The sequence below is a fragment of the Oreochromis aureus genome, linkage group 18 (assembly GCF_013358895.1).
Source record: "Oreochromis aureus strain Israel breed Guangdong linkage group 18, ZZ_aureus, whole genome shotgun sequence".
In the NCBI taxonomy this organism is placed as follows: domain Eukaryota; kingdom Metazoa; phylum Chordata; class Actinopteri; order Cichliformes; family Cichlidae; genus Oreochromis; species Oreochromis aureus.
In genome coordinates, this window is record NC_052959.1 from 18,061,566 (window position 1) to 18,079,258 (window position 17,693).

Here is a 17,693-nt window from a genome sequence, read left to right on the forward strand (position 1 = left end):
TGACTCTGTGACAATATAAAAAGCGGGTTCGTGTTCACACCGAGAGGCTAATCTCTTCCTCAGAGGCTCTTTAAGTGAAGCACTGTTGCACAGTATTGTACCACATTGGCTCTGGAGAGGCTGAATTCATTACATGCACAGAATGCAGCCTCTCCCACACACCTCCACCTACACGAAGAACACCACCAAAAACTACAGTAATCAGCAGCATCACGTTGCTTACCAGTTCGGCACAGCTCCGCAGATGGCAATGTGCAGCTGAATCAACATTAACATAATGCATCAGCAAATTAATGGCTTTGAATCAAATCTGGGAAAACATAAACTATGTGTCTAATGGCAGCGTTAATACTCTTCTGCTGAAATGGGATGATTACATAAAGTGTACTCATAATTAGTCATAGAATAAATGGTTGAGTATATGTTTTCCCAATGAAAACCCACCTGGGACAGTGAGCTATTGTTTATTTGATTCAATTATCAGTGAAATTAGAGGCTGAGACCACTGCAGCAGCTCTTTTACACCGCGGCACCACAAGTCACGTGATGCCGTCAGGGATCTTGGACGCTCATAATTCCTGAATTAGTTCTTGGAGCCAATGACAGTAGGTGCCCAATTTGAAATTTACCCCAAAGTTTTGAAGGTAGACTTCACCAAACCTTTAACACAGACACACACACAACCAACATTACCAAATCGGCCGAGATGTCCAGGACTAGACTGTCATTGGTACGTTTACTACTTGTAAGTTTAGCCCTTAATCCCTCAGCTACTGTTCGATACTGTACCTGAAAAGCTACCATCAGATTTGGTCAAAAGGATAACAGACGTTAAGTCTCCTTTTCCTCGTCACCAGCCCAGAGTGAGATTTGACAAAACGTCACCAAATGTTAACAATCATGTTTCTGCCTAATCAAATCTGTGCTTTAGAGAGTGGATAACACCCTTATAACAGTGAGTGAATAAACTGAACCTGCTCGAAAAAACCTCTCAAACACAACTCTAGAGAACAACAAATGCCCCATCTAGTCATTGTAGCACCAGGAGGCCTCTTCAGTGAATGAGCCACGATTTGAAACTTTTGCAAAAATGCACCGATTGCCTTTTTTTTTTAAATTGAGGTAGTAAAAACAGTATACTCTCTGTCAGCTCTAAGATTTTAGATAATATGATGTAATAAAACTCCCTAAATAATGTAAATAGAACCTGAGGTGAAGAACAACATGTGAACAACATACTGTGTGAAAAGTACCCCTCCATCATTCAGTAGTTTGTAGAACCACATTTTGCTTGAAGTGTGACTTTATAGGTCTCCCACATGGCTGTGGAGGCATTTTGCTTCAGCTCATTGAGGTTTGTGGCTATTTGTTCATGCGCAGCTCTGTTAAAGTCCCACCACTGCGTTTCACTCAGATTGAGGTCTGGGCTGGCTCCTTCAGCTGCTTTGTTGTAGATTTGCTGCTGTGCTTGGGATCATTGTCCTGTTGTGTGATCTTATTTGGTCAAGCTTTAGCCGTCAGACACATCTGACTTTAGAATACTTTGTACACAGAAGAGTTCATGGTCGACTCAGTGAAGGTGTCCAGACCCTGTGACTGCAAAACAAGCCCAAATCATCATCGCTTCACCACCGTTCCTCGCGGCTGCTATGAGGTGTTTGTGCTGATGTGCTGTGTTTGGTTTTCATAAATATGATGAAGTACATTATGGTCACACATCTCTAATTTACCAGGACAGTACTGCTGTATCATCATGAAATGTTCTTTAAAACCTCATTAATTTGATGTTAGATATGTGAATTTTATTCCAGTACTTCTCGTAATGTCACTTTGCAATGAGCATCCTTTGGCGTAAATTTTTATAAACAGCTCACACCAGCCTAACCCATTTTAACCCTCACCTCCAGATTATTATTTTACCTTTGTGGCACTTTCCTGTAAATCAAATAAAAAATAAATCAAATAACAGCAAATGGTTTTTTTGAGCTTCTTATAAAATCTAAATCTTTTAGCTCCACGCATCACTGCGCTCACTGTGCTTGATGAGAGTTGAGCAGCGATAGCGTGCAGAAAATGGTTGATGGGGGAGAGACGCTAAATGTATGTATGACTTGTCTCACTCCCGTGTGTCTGTCTCTGTGCCAGATGGCATAATGAATCACTCCCAACTCCCACCCAGCTGTATTATTCATCCTGTCTAAAGAGCAACAATTTTAGCAAAGTGTCACACTCGCAGAGGTATGAGTGCAGGCACAGCTGGGATCAATATCATTACGACTGACGAGGGAGTTGTCAGAACTAATCTACCAACAGGAGGGCAACAGGTTCACTGGCAACAATTTGTACCTGTGACCTCAGAAATAGAGTAATAAGCACACACACACACCTAATTCATCTGAGAGTCATTTCACTGCTAATCAAAGCATCGCGTCCACCTGTGCCAAACTGTTTGCTGCAGGATATAATTGACCATTTTAGGAATCCCAGTGATTTAAATTGGATTGTGGGTAAGTTATTCTAGCTGTTGTCCTTTTTTTGCTACACACTCTTTGCTCAGATTAGGGATTTTAATTGAGCTCAGTGTCCCAGCAGATTTGCTTCTAGCAATGCATTAATATGAAATGAAATGAATGCCGCCAGCGCTGGCCCAGTGGCCTCGATTATATTCCCAGTGGGCCTCTATGACACATGTGTGTTTTCTTTTAAGTCTGACTTACTTGTGCTGTGGCACCAGAGCCAGAGCGTCGGAGTGTGTGCGAGCGAGGAGAGGGGGGCGGCATATGTGCCATCAGAAAATGTGTCAGATAGGTGGCAGGAAACCAGGTCGTCCGTTACCAATTCCAGCCACAACTGGATTTGGTAACACAGAAGATCTGTTAGCTGCACAAAGTACACTGACAACTTTGCGCACACTGTAAGTGACATGATTTGAAAGCTTAACTTCAATCAAGAAGTTCTCAAAAACTACACAAAATGCCTCATTCTTAAAAGTAACTGGACATGTCCAATCAGTGATTGCACAGGTGAGATCATCATCATCAAACTCTTAATCAGACATCACTCCTCAGTCTGTTGTTGTTGCTCTTTAACAGTGTCAGGGGAGGAATGCAGATCCTCTTTAAAGCTCAGCTAAATTTTCTAAACACATCACAACTAAACGTCTCGTTCTGCACAAGAACCCCTGTGACTGGTTTCTGATTATTTTATTGCACATGCTGGTCGAGGTTGAGCTGGCATTTTTCAACCTAGCAGTCGGCGGCATCACACAATACGGCTGCAGGGCTATGAGCCCATTAATGGGAGACCAGCAAGCAGAAAAAACCCCCAAAACAACAAAGTCCTATGAATTGCAGTCTAGTGGAGTAGAAGAATGAGTGCTAATAAATAGCATAAAATGAAAGTGAAATACAACTACCTTCAAAATTGTACAGTACTTAAGTAAATGAGAACTCCACTGACTCAGCATTGTGCTTCTATAATTTAGTCTGACTCACTTTACCCACAATGCTGCTGAGAGCCCGCAGTTCAGCCGGAGATTCTGGTGTGTTGTGCCAGCCGTGCCTAACGTCAGTCAAAAGTCTGGCAACATCGCTTCTTGTCACTCCACTCCCTCTGATTTTATTTTATTTTTCAAACTTTCAACATGTTATGCAGCTCCCTCTGGAGAGACAAGTTTTTCCCACGTATACGTTAGTCCTCTCTAAGGGGGAAACCAGAGACCATGCAACACCAGGGACTTGTAGTGATGACTAGCAATAAAATTGCTTGTGTTCAACTTTGAACTGACACCACTTAACCAGTAGATACAGAGGATATTTCTGGTTAACCCATAATGGGAAGGGAAAGACACAAGTTTACCTACACAATCACAGCCAGGACTGTACTGACCAACTGACAGATACAAAGCAACAGGTGTCGGTCGAATCACTAATCCCTGTAAACTACACTTCGACCTATAAGAACACTATGAAATAAATCCTTTAACCCCACCAATATCCTTTGTATGCTCAAATTCATACAGTGCTCACACCTGGTATGAAATAGCTCAGTGAATTACAAAAACTGGCAAAAACCTGCCTTACATACATGTAATGACACTTTGTTTTGAAATCATCTATTACACATAATATATATAATTTGTAATGATTTAAGTGTCATAGAAATAATTCCAGTGAGCTTTATAGATACTGATAATCCTGGTACCCCAGGCAGTTTCTATAGTAGTTTTCATCCAGATTGATTAATTATAGTTATATAATTATCACTGTAAAAATAAAAGTAGGTTCTGGAAACACTTTTTAGATGTTTCATACTTTTTATAGACTTCACAGTAAAAGAGGACTCTATCAGCTCCATATTTTTATTCTTGGATTCTATTAAAGTTGCTTTGTGAGATTGACTGGGTATTGGTTAGTCCCTGCGTTCATCCACTGTCAGAAAACCGTCTGTTTAAGCCAACTTTCTTCTGAGTGGTTGCCCCACACAAACAGAAGGTTTGAACAGCAGGTTGGTGTTCACAGTCAAAACTGTGTACGTGAGATGACCATATTAGAAATATCCCCTCTCAGTGACATCATACAGACCCAAGATTTGAAAAAACCTACTGAAACAGGATATTTAAAGCACTCTGAAGCCTGAAACTTTGGCCATGTTTATATGAACATCCACGGCTTTAACAGTATATCTTTGACAGAAAATAAGGAAAAGCACAACAGGTTAAAGATGAATCACCAACTGTTTTTCAGAGATCTTTGAGTTTAAGACACATCTTTTCAGATTTAAACAATCATTCTGTGATACTAGGTACAGAACAGGGTGACTATAGTTGGGTCTGGTAGTGATAACCTCTCTGAACCAGTACACAAACTCCACCACTGTAGCTTCAAGTGATAATCTACAAAATAAAATAAAATGCAGCTGTGGTCACCCTTTTCTGCTGCAACGATAACTGGTAAATACTGAAGAGACGTGTGAAGAGACAACAGAGACGTGAATTTTGCTGCTGGTATGGTTTGTTTGAAGGTTCTGAATTTGTGAAGCCTGCTTGGCAGCTACATAATTACATCCTTTTTAGACTTCGTCCCAGCATGTTTAGCTCAGTGCTTTAAGTTAGTGCTTTAGGGTTTAAGTTCTAGACTATCCTGCATGCCTGTGATGTCCTATAACAGATAATCCCTGGTTCTGCCATACTCCACTAAAAGAAAAATACGTTTTTGAACTGACAACTAGCTCTTGAATCAGATAGCGCTTTGTTTCTTTAGCCAGACAGTCTCATAATGACAAACTTAAAGCAAATAATTTGTTGCAAAGTCTGACAGATGCCTAATGAGAGAATTTGAAAGCAATCAGTACCACTCAGGATGAATTATTTAAACTGAGTGAACGCTTTGACCTTGTAAATTCTGTGAAACTCAGTCAGCAACACAGCTGTTGAGCATTTATGCCGGCCTTAACTGGTCTGTGAACGTGATGCTGATGTCCCTTTTATGTAAGAGGCAGAGAGAGAGAAATAAGAAATACAGAGGAAAAAAAAAATATGTGGGTGTCAGATTGAAATGAGATGTCAACATGCCAACAGCAATCTTCCCTGAATGTGAAATAATGTACACTTAACCATAAACAGCATACCAGCAGTAACAATGGGCAACTCCCGCATGATTAATTCACTAAAGCCAGTCTTATAGGAAACAAATTAAGACTCTTGGTGTTTTTCTACAGTCTGTCTTCTTTTTATCTTCCTTTTTCTACCGCTTGTTTTCTGTCTCCTTTCTTCTCCATCCATCCACTCCTTCTCTGCTTTTGCATAACATCTCCGGCGCTACATTCACATTTAATTCACAGAGGTCCTGGGGGCGAACCAAAGCAGGTTTTAGACACAACTGCCAATCCACTTATCCACCCACCTATTGCTGACTGCAGAGCCTGACTGTGCAGTGGAAACACACACTTTTCTTTGTGTTATGTTTTCCTGCGGATCTATGGAGTATAAAGATGTACGTGCTTAGGAAAAACAAATATATCAACAACAATCGAAGACCAGCCCAGCGGTCGACCATTCCTTACTGTATGTCACCCAGGCTTGCAGCACGGTGGGATTTAAAGCCTTTCAGCTTAAGGTATTAATAAATGTTGACATAAACAGAAACGACTACATGAAAGCGCCAACGTAACTCGACAATAGGTGTCTGAAATCAATCTTCTGCTTCAGCAGCCAGCGGCTGTAAGTAAAAATGAACTCTGTCAAAATTAATTGCTGAACATTGTTCATTAATTTATTTATTTAATCTCTTACTTCACTAAAAGGTGTGATTTGTGATTAAAACCCAGTCAAACGCACACATCGAAACACACACAGAAAAAATTAGAAAATGTCCCAACCGGCTAGCACCAAGCTAAATTTTAAAATGTAAAGTTATAGGTGGAAGAAGTGGATGCAATGGCTAGATACTATAAATACTATATTAGCATAGGTAAACATTTAGCTAGTGAACTAGCTAAACTAACCATCAAAAAGCACATAACCACAACTTCTGATTATAAAACACTGTCAATTAGCTCAACACAATACATGTTAAATGCAAACATGGCATTAGAGTACTTACTAAGGCATCGACTCCTGGACATTAAATCTAATTCCCACTACAAGTCAGAGCTTTTGCTGCTCAGCGCTATTGCTAATGACAAGGTAGTATAATACCTTCTAAAGCTAGTGGAACAGGTAGTTAGCATGTACAGTATGTACAATTAGGACTGTTAGACAATGTGAACGATAACAAAAGAATATTTTAGTCTCTGTTTAGCTAACTCCTAGCTTAGCCTAGTAAGGAAAGGGTCTTTAGCTGGTGTAAGTAACACATTTGTCAGTATGCAATTGTAAATGGAATTGGCATTTATGATGTGGTTTTTTTTCTTAACAGGTGTCCACACAGGCAGTGGCGACCATAGACGATTCAGTGACATTAAGCGACTTCAATTGACGATGGCTAAAGTAACAGCTGGCGACGTGGAAAGAGCAGCTCCCAAAGTTAGATTTTAAAAGTAAGCAAAAGAACTAATTAATTAATGATTAGTTTACAGTATAGCTGTAGTGTCCATTTGGGGAGGTATTTATTGTTCAACTACCAGTTCTCCAAAATCCCAATTGCAAATTGTTTGACATGGATGATGCTGATCTGCTGACAAGTGGGCCGGAGCAGGAAGGGAAAAACAAAGTACATACAGTGGCTGCAGCAGACACTTTTCATTTCTTTTAACACCTGGTATCCATTTAGCTCCTTGTTTGTTGTAACTTCTCGGCAGCTGCCTGATGTATCAACAATAACACAAGGAAAAGTAGCACACAGACAGATTGTGCCACATACTTTTGACTTTGCCCCCTGACAAAAGACGCTCACTGTGGTTAGACAGGCAGTCCGAAGCTGCCCACAGACTGCTAACGGACTAACAACATGCTACCACCAGTGAACCACAATTTTTCCCACAGGATGTACCTGTGTGCCAATTTTTGTTGCTCACCTCCTGATCAAGTAGGAGGAATTGGTTTATTATAGTAAGATTATAATCCTGATATCAAGAGGTCCTGAAAAAATGTCCATATGTAACTAGGTGCTGGAGAAACACTCACACTAGATCAATGAAATCACTTACTGGCAACTTCATTAATGTTATTGTTTACATGAGTCCTTCATGGCAGACTTGAAAAATGATTGGTAAGTATCCAGACAGACAAAAAGGAGAAGAAAAAAACTGCAGGAAGCTTGAAAATGGAGTATGAATCCAAAGACTAAAGGGAAGTCCACCCCAAAAAAGATCTCCATAAAATGTTCTTATGTGGTCTTTTAATTGATCGAGCCAGCTTTGTGATTTTATTTTCAATAGACTGATCAAATCAATAAGTCTAAAGTAGTCATATCAGGCACCCCTGTTTCCAGATGTTAAAACCATGTTACTTTTTATATTTTACGATGTTATGCGACTTACTTTTACACTTAAGGTCAATTCAGTTTTATTTATATAGCACCAAATCACAACAACAGTCACCTCAAGGTGCTTTCTATTGTAAGACCCAACAATAATACAGAGAAAAACTCAACAATCAGACAACCTCCTACGAGCAAGCGCTTGGCGACAGTGGGAAGGAAAAACTCCCTTTTAACAGGCAGATCTTAACTCACACTGACTTACACTTCTTCAACTTCGATCACATAAAACTTTCCAGTTAATCTTACAAGAAATAGCAAAGAAATAGCCAAAGATCTCAGGTTTTTTTTCGTAGAAAGTAAAAGATAGAAGCCTGTGTACTTAAAAAACAACCTTGTCGTTACACCAATCAGCTGCAAGATTCAAAGCACTAACAGGTGAATAACACCCATCATTCTGCTATGAAGTCAAGGTTTTTTGGGGACGTCATCACAACCTTGCACATATTACCAAAACTGCACCAAGTCAGCTCTTACAGCTCTCAGCACCTCCAAGCAGGACAGTGTTCCCCAGCATGGAAAACCTACTCAAGAGACCTGTTCTGACTCTATGAACATGACGAAGAGCCCATGACTTTGAACTGACCTTCAAAATCTTAGAATTTCAATCTGATCGCGCGTATTTAGGAAGCACCCAAATTATCTGTTGCCAGTGTGCTAGTGCCAGACACCAGCGGACACCCATAAGAGTCCAGTGTCTATGCCTCAACAGATGGAAGATGGTTTTTTAGGGACGAGCCATATTAAGGTGGTCTTATTGTTACAGTTCATAAACTGAATGTGAGTTTAATGTCATATTATGGGTTAAATGTTTTCAATAAAAGCTGACGTGATTTCACGCTCCAATCGCAGCTGTACCATCAAAAATAATTCATTTGCTACCCCATGATTGGTCTCTTCTCAACAGCTGCAGGAGAAGAGTCTTGTGGGTAATGTAGTATTTTAAGCTATCACTAATGCCAAGATCACAGAAAGAAAAGCTAAAATAATGAAATCTGGATACATTAACTACATAAACCTATGGGATTGTTAAATTCTGTTTTAACCATTTTCAAAACAAGACGGGAACACAGGCAGAAACTTCGGCTGCTTCTCAAATTCACTGCTTTGCTCAGATCTGATTGGCTCTCAGTCAGAGAGTTTATGGCGATGTTCAGAAGTGATATTTCTTCCTCCTCCAAAAACAGATTTCGCCAGTATGTTTGGCAAGTAATAACTTGACAATGTTTGAGACAAAGACTTCTCACTTTGTTGAAAATTCAGGTCGTCAAGGAGACCAACTGATGTTACTCACCCACTGAGCACGACTATGAAGTCCATGATGTTCCAGCCATTCCTTAGATAGGAGCCTTTATGGAAAACAAAACCAAGTGCCACCAGCTTGATCCCAGCCTCGAAGCAGAATATCCCAATAAAGTATGGCTCAGTCTTCTCCTACGGGAATAATGTGCATATATAGGTCAGCAGGGTCTTCAGAAAAGTCATTTTACAGTTTCAAATAGACAAATATACAGACTGCACTGGCTTAAACAGACAGACGAATGAACAATAAGTAAGATATTTAACAATGCTTTATTATACCTCGTGTCTTAGAGTAAATGGAAACAATAGAAATAAGTCTTCCGTGACTTAAAAAGAACGTGGGAGAGGGGAAGAAGTGGGGGAAGTGTGTTTGGTTAAACCTTAATTACCATTTCCAAAAGCTGTTTTCTTCCTCCGCCTCCTGCTCCTAAAGTAATAATCTCAGTGAGGAAGGTGTGGATGAAGTGGAAAAGCTCTACAGCTCATACTGCACAGTAAAACATCACCCACTTCTCAAAGATCCAATTATGTCTAAAGAATTTGATGTAAATGTCTCACATATTCTAATTCACTCAGTTATAGGTCACTTTAGCCACCCTGTAACTCCTAATCGCCTCCTTGTTAAAATCTAATAATCTCAACTGGCAAATGGTTAACCTGCATGCAGCTAATTGTGTGTTCTTAACTCAAAGGGATGTTCTTTTCATTGATATTATAAAGCTTTACATCATTATTTAAACTTAAACAACTTCTCATGGTGACAGTCACTCAGCTCTGTCTTGTCACAGACTGTATATCAAAGATGGACACCTGAAAAGTAAGGTCAGTGTGGAAGTTCCTTATACTGTCATTTATTGCTACTGACCAGCAGGGGGCGGTAACTCTGGTTGCCAAAAAGAAGTCTATAAATGATTGGCCTTACATCTCCCTTAATGTACTACATCACTTTTTTTTAACCTATATTATTAGATATAGTGAACACGATCGCTGCATTCATCCTTGCAACATGCGGTCACCTGGTTAACTTGTAAGCTAAACTGGTGCTCCAGTTATTAACTTTTCTTACCTGGCAAAGGTAGTACAGCCACCATGTCCATGTTGATGACACAGTCATGCTAGTTGTTACTTCCATTTCAATAACATATCACTACATGGGCTCAGGGACTTCCAGATTATACAGAAACATGCTGGAAAAACTTGAAACAATGAGAATTTATGGAAGAAAATTTGCAGTTTTTTTGTTTAAGGTTTCAACTTCTTCTACTCCTGTACCAGAGCCCATGTGGAGGTTTTGGCAATATAGTGACCCTTGTTATTCAGGAGATTACTGCAGCGCCCTCAGCACCAGTCTACAGAGTATAATCACAGCAAGCTGGCTATGCAATCAATGTGGCAGCCCTAAACAAGGCCAACATAATTTAGAGCTTTAGAACATGGCTAACTTGTACGTTTTTCAGAGCTGCCCGTGTTTATGATGTCAAAACACCCAAACGGCAACAGCCAGAAATGTTCAGCTTAAGGCATAAAATGGGATTTTACAAGCTAGTGGGTGAGAGCATGATGGCTGTGTACATCTTTTATATACAGTCTACATTTTGTACACCCTTGTGTGTGTGTGTGTGTGTGTGTGTGTGTGTGTGTGTGTGTGTGTGTGTGTGTGTGTGTGTGTGTGTGTGTGTGTCATGACAGCACATTTTGTCCTCACCAGTCTCTTTGCCATGGGGGTCTTATCCTCTCCGGGGAGGTGCTGCTCCAAGGCCAGGACAACACAGTTAGCGGTGATGGTGGCCAGGATCATGTACTCAAATGGTGTAAAGGCCGCCAAGTTAAGGAAAGTTTTTTTCTTCACAGTGCAAGGACAAAGACGCCACATAAAAAAAGATAAAGCTGACGACACAAGACAAGTTAAGTTCTCCTGGAGTTTACAGCTTAAATACACTGACGGCAATCACAGTTTTTCATACACGCAGCAATTTTTGGAAACATCGTAGCGAATATTTTAAAGGTTCAGTGGTTCGGTGGAAGGTAAAATAAATAAATAAATAAAAAATCTAGATGGATGCATGAGGATGATTAAATGACAGATGAATAATGGCATGGTTCATATTCTCTGGTATTGGAAGCAATCTGTTTGAGAGATTGCGGTAACCATAGCAACCTGCTTTTAAAAGTGCTTTTCATGAAGAGAAAGCGATCAGGTTAGGGAGGGAATGAGAGCACTGTGAAGTCACCTTGGCCTGAGTGGTCTACTGCACAAACTACAGGCAGCAGTTCCCGTGGCTCCTTTCACTGCCAACAACAGCCGACGCCGCAGCGGATGACACAGCACGCATTACACATCGTCTTTGTATGACAAACACGCGTGTTCAAACATCATCTGGTAGCAACTAAAGAAAGGTTGCTCCTCAGACTGCTCAGTTTTAGGCTAATTCAATTCATTGTGAGGTTTTAATGAGTGAGCTTTTCCAAATGAAGCCAGAGGCAATCCAACATTCATCTGCAATCAACAGAAAATGACTCAACATCAAGTTTGATAATCGCTTAATCATTTAGGACATTCTTCAAGAAAGTAGGTCACTCATTCTGTGCTTCCTGCTTTTCTAAAACTTAAATGTTCTGTTTTATTTGACTGCAAAGCAGTTTTGGACCAATGCTGACCCCTGTGAGGTTATCACGTTGAACTTCAGGGCAATCAGTTTCCAAATGATCATTAATGTCAGCTCCGATAAGAGGTGATATGTATCTAATATGAAATTAGTATGTTACATTTAAGTCACCCTCATTCATTATGAATTTCACCTTTATACTTAGAGGATAGGTGTACAAATAAATGATAAGGGAAGGTAATGAAAGCTTAAATCCCGTGTTTGAAGGTTTTTTCAAACTGAACTTATTTAAAAGAAATTAGCAGATTAACAGCAAAATAGAAATTCTTTACACGCACAAGCAAACACGTTCTCTATTTGGATGATTTGCTGTTTTTCTTTGTCTTTTGTGGAATTAAATACTTTATTTTTGAAGTCTTAGTTGGACAAAAAAAGAGTTATGAAATTTGTCATGAGATTTTTTTTAGAGTCAGACTAGACAAAAGTTGGCACATAATATGGTCAGTGTCATATTGTCCTATTTAATTCAATTTCTATAGTGCCAAACCACAACAACACTGGCCTCGGTGTGCTTTTTTTATTGTAAGGTAAAGACCCTACAATAATACATCCTATGAGAGATACACTTTGCTGCACATGTTGCAGCAAACATGCTTTGTAATAGATACTGATTCAAAAAGTATCTGTTATAAATAAGAAAAATCACAGATGTACCAACTGTAAAAACAGTGCATAGTTGGCTCTAAAATATTAATATTAAACTATTTTTTCCTTCAAATCAGTGATTTTAAACTTAGTGGTTTAAATGCAGAATATTAACATAACTTAAACTAACACAACTTAAATTAAAAACCTGAGCGGATCATTGCCAGTTTTCTTGCGAGTGAAACATCTGTCTGCACCTGTATACATGCATGGACCCAAGGGGTGCACAATATGGACATGAGCAGTGGCATACGCTGCGTGTGACTATATGCACCCCAACACTTGTGACTTTCAGTCTCTCAGAGTTCCCATGAGGTCGGAGCTCCTCATTATTAATTTTCCTGCCGTGAGTGAAATGGGGTCACTGACTCACAAGGGAGCGCTGAGATGAGGACCTCTGGGACCCACACTGACTCACATTGACAAGTCCGCATTGTTGCCATTGAAAGTGGATGAAAATAGCTAAAGTGGGAAATACTTAATGGGCCCACTCTGTTGCTAACTGTTAACTGTTACCTGTTAAGTATCAGTCATTATGCAAGTTTTAGCCCAGTTACACGAATCACATCCACCGCTTACAGCCAGAACATCACTCTGTCCAAGAAGCAGCTCTCCTGCATGTGTTGTATCGAATCAAATCCATGTCCAGGGAACTTAGAACGAGACTACGAGACCTAATTCAAATTACTACACCGGATTTACCACTCACCACATAGATTATACAGGGATGTCAGACTGGGGTGGGCACATCAACCTATATGATTTGGAGTTGTCCTAAAACCCCAAATTTTTGGACTGAGGTCGGTTACACGACAGGATATTCCCTTTTCGCCAAGCTTATTCATTCTAGGTAATCCATCACCCCTCATACAGGCTCTCATACAGACTACTGAATAAAGTGGAGAGATTTCACCTGAAGTGGGATCCATACCTTTTCAAAATAAAATGATGAAATTAAAACTTAGAGTTAGATGGACACTGGGATCCTATCCTTAAGTCCCACATAGATAAACCCCCACCACCACCACCGCCACCCTTTTTTCTCTCCCTTTCTCTCTTCTTTAGTTTGGTTCAGATCTCCCCACTTCTCTACTGTCGTGCTGATGCAATTTCTGCCTCATGTGGTTTATATTTGCACTGTACTGGTGGTGTTTTTCCAATAAAAATTCAATAAAATATTAATTACAAAAAAATCAATCAAATCAACCATATAATAATAATAATGATATGTAAAACTGAGCAACAACCAAATCAGTGTAGCGCTCAAAGTAACAGTTATTTGAACAGCCTATTGCTCTTCCTCTGCCTCAATTTCTACTGTCTAAAGCCCAAATGAGTTTACACAGCCAACAGCAGTCAACCCAAACATGCTGGTCTACAAACACAAAGGACATGAAAAATTTAACGAAATGACTCAAATGATGATGCAGTGATTGATGTCATTCACTGAATACGAAGTAAGCAGGCAGTAAAAACATATTTAAGCTAACTCTTTACACTGCAATCAATTATAGGCAGGCTGTTCACAGCCTGTTTTGTCAAAGTTACATTAAAGGCATTTGACAATAATTAATGTGATGGATAACGGGACTAAAGAGAGTGTCAGGAGTCTGCTAGAGGATCTTAATGTTGCATGCAAGTAAATGGAAACAAATGGCTGTCTGCAAGGCAGAATGATGTATTTATAATCTACAGGATATAATACAAGCAAAACATGTCAGCAGTCGTGATTTGTCCCTCCGTGAGATAAAGATTGTAATATTGAAAAAAACAGCTGGCACTGATTTTTATGTACTAAATCACTTTCTTTAGATCAATTAAATCAATTGATTACCGTAGTTATAAAGACTAAATAACATGCAGGAGGCTGGGATGGTGCAGCTGATTTAACCTGATTATTTTTTACCTACAAATGTCCCAGTCATTGATAATGTTGTGCAAATTCTAATATTCTGGTATACATTTGCAGCAGCATACACTCTATCAGTGCACCGCCAATCAGTGTAGCTCGTTCCTGTAAATTTTGAACCTCAAATCTCGAAACTTTATTCACTCTGTCAACACTAATGACAGTGATGCTCTCACAGCCCACGATCCACGGCAGTACTACTGGCCAGCTCTCTCCCACATACCTCTGCCTCTGTGATACCGACAGTCACATTACCATGCTGTCAGTGGCCAGCTAGTCTTGACCACTAGCCCCACTCCCACACACCCACAGAGCCTGTGGTTAGGTAACAGTGGGAGACTGGCACGCGGCACTGGAGGGGGTGTAAGACAGGAGGAGCAGTGGGCAGATATGGCAACTCAGCGGTGCTGCCAAACTGATTTTGGTATCAAAACACTGAAGCAGGAAAACAAGCCAAACTTGAACAGATAAAATACAAAAATAAATAAATAAAATGAAATAATACTAATTTCCAAAAGTGATTGTGCATGGTTGTGCATGGCTGCTGTATCTATGGGATAAACAACTAACCAGATAAGCTTTGTTAGATTTGCACTAGTTCAGAAGAGAGAAACTGTTGGCCAATTCTGTAGCAGGAAGCGCAGAAATGCTGCCTGGTAAGTTTGAACCGACACCTACTCATGGCCAGGTTCATATTCCAATGAGCACTAAGGCATCAGAGATGTGCCTACATGCCACCCCCACAGTGAGCAGAGCTGCTTCTAATGATCACCACATGCTAACTTTCTGGCTTCTGCCAGCAAAAAAATGGAGCCAACAGATGAATTTAAGTTAGTTAGCAGAATTATGAACAGGTTAGAAATCAGAATTTTGTTTAGTGTGATGCTTTCAGGAGCAGCTGGAAATCATAAAGTGGGTTATGGAAACGCTAAACACAGAGATGCAGGGTATATGGCAGCATGCACAACACAGAGACGGGACTGAGATTTAGAAGCTGGACTTTAAGAGGAGTTAGATTTTTTTCTAAGTTTGCGCACATGCTGGCTGTCGCTGTCCATGGTGCTGAACTCACAACAGAACTCATCAGACAGCTTTAAACGGAACTCTGATGCTTTAAGGAAGGATATGGCCATTCAATGATTCGCCTCGCGTATTTCCTAATTATGTTGTCCTCTGCAAAAATGAAGAGAGACCTGTTGACTGTGAGGCAGTTCTGCCGGTGGGGGACGGGGTTGTACAGAGCCATGGTCCGGGCCCGCTGCGCCTTGGCTTGTTTCATGGAAGCAGTCAGTCCCGCCGCCGCCGGGTCCTGCCCGTCGCCACCGCCTCGCTCCAAGTCCCCATCCCCGGAGTCCACCGCGGTGGGAACCGACTCGTCTCCAAACCGAGCCATTCTACAGAGAGATGAGGAGGAGACGACCGGCTTAGAGTGTTTTACTAAAGAGCGATTTCAAATAAGATAAAAAGAGGAGAGGGGAAATGTGAAGTGGAGCTAAAAGAAAAAGAAAGGGAAAAAAAGATCCACCTTCAATCCACTGACAGCTTTTCGAGCGCCAAGATTCCCCAGAAAGTTAGATTCCTATCACTCCATATCCACAAGAGGGTAAAAAAGGGAGGGATATCATTCAGTTGGCTTATGGGTCAGGAAAATCTTCCATGCACTTAATGAAGATTCAGGTGCACAAGCTGCAAAAAAAACAAACAAACAAAACCTCCGCTATCCCATCTGTTTAACCGCGCCAACAGTCCGCTCTGAGCAACTTTTAACGCGCGCGTCTCTACTGTAAACTCAGGCAGCGGAGGAGGGGTAAAAAAAAATCCACTGAGTTAAGACCTTTTATTTTCTATCAACATCCAAGCTCGTTTTGATCTGACAAACCGGGAGCAGCTACACGATCACAAACTACTCTGAGCTCATCAGACGGAGACATCCGAGGAAAGTCTTTCCAAACTTTGCGCATCTTCCCGAACTTGACGAAAGGAAGCTTTCGTGCGAAAGGAAGCCCGTTTAACGCGACTAAACCTGAAACTCCTGCGTGCAGCAGCAAGGCTCGCCTGACTAGACGGATCAGTCAGTCTTATCACCTGCTGGAAAATTATCAGCCAAGAGCGCATAAGCAGCAGCAGCCCCCTCCCACAGTACTATTTCACTGCAAATTCTATCTGAATGAAGGCTGGTGGAGAGGAGGGACATATATTTTGTTACCATAGCAATTAGAGTTTGTTGAGGATGAACAAAAACATTTTCCTTAAAAAAAAAAAAAAGCAGAAGACTATATTCAGCAGGCTGTGTGGGTATGTGGTTCAGAATCCATTATGTAAAGATGTTTGTGGGTGCTGTGGGAAAAGAGAGGGGTGTTAAAGCTAAATAAAACCAAATACTAGACAATGCACAGAAAAGACAACAGGTGTGTGGGTACATGGAAAGAGCAAGCAAGTAAAGACGTTGCTCTTATACATATATATATTTATAGATAGATAGATAGATAGATAGATAGATAGATAGATAGATAGATAGATAGATAGATAGATAGATAGATAGATAGATAGATAGATAGATAGATAGATAGATAGATAGATAGATAGATAGATAGATAGAATATGAGCAACTTCTCTTTCAAGCACGTTCACCATTTGACAATCAGACAGCATTGTCATATTTTCCCCCCTTAATGGACACAGACTTGCACTATTAAAACATTTAAAAACTAGGCCATTGTGCTAATACTGGAGTAAAAGTCAGGAGTAAAAATAGAGCATGAAATAGATCTTAGGGCTGCTCCCTTTTTTGAGGGAAAGCAGAAGAAAGCAGGGTCTCTTTCACGCTCAGTGCCACAAGTGAGACCTCATTAGGCAACCGGGCTCTCTCGCTCCATCTGCTGCTCTCCTCCCCCTCCCCACTGTTTCCCGAAGATGACCACTTCAGCCCCCACAGACGCAATATTATTCAGCCGAGGCTTATTTCATGCCCGAGGCTTGTCACAATTAAAATCAACCACAGCGCCGATACCCCGACAAGAAATATCACACTCGGCTGCTGACTGACAGACTCGACTCAGTGCAGGTATCGCAGTCTCGCAGACGGCCACCGAAAGCAAGCCGAGAGAGAGTGACGAATTCATGGTTGGCAAACAAGCCGAGATATGGGGGAGAGAAGGGGGGATCTGCAAATAAGTTCCTAACTGAGCTCCA

At 40.7% G+C, this 17,693-nt stretch overlaps 1 protein-coding gene and 1 long non-coding RNA gene across 3 annotated transcripts in view; one reads left to right on the forward strand and one right to left on the reverse strand.

Moving 5' to 3' along the window:
* Window positions 1-16,589, reverse strand: part of LOC116318668 (voltage-dependent R-type calcium channel subunit alpha-1E-like) — a 61,544-nt gene extending 44,955 nt beyond the window's left edge. Inside the window, exons 1-4 of one of the 2 annotated variants that reach the window (XM_039602330.1) lie at window positions 16,027-16,589; window positions 15,629-15,895; window positions 10,987-11,092; window positions 9,274-9,413 (exon numbers count right to left, since the gene is read on the reverse strand). In XM_039602330.1, the coding sequence (XP_039458264.1) occupies window positions 9,274-9,413; window positions 10,987-11,092; window positions 15,629-15,894 (512 nt within the window). In that variant the 5' untranslated portion in view covers window position 15,895; window positions 16,027-16,589. Of the gene's footprint in view, window positions 1-6,602; window positions 6,677-9,273; window positions 9,414-10,986; window positions 11,093-15,628; window positions 15,896-16,026 lie in introns of those variants that run through there. The other variant, XM_039602331.1, reaches the window with a different exon arrangement.
* Window positions 6,092-9,370, forward strand: LOC120434365. Its single transcript, XR_005609068.1, has 3 exons — window positions 6,092-6,220; window positions 6,918-7,038; window positions 9,243-9,370. It is a non-coding gene; the product is annotated as an uncharacterized LOC120434365 (long non-coding RNA).
* Window positions 16,590-17,693: the final 1,104 nt, after the last annotated feature.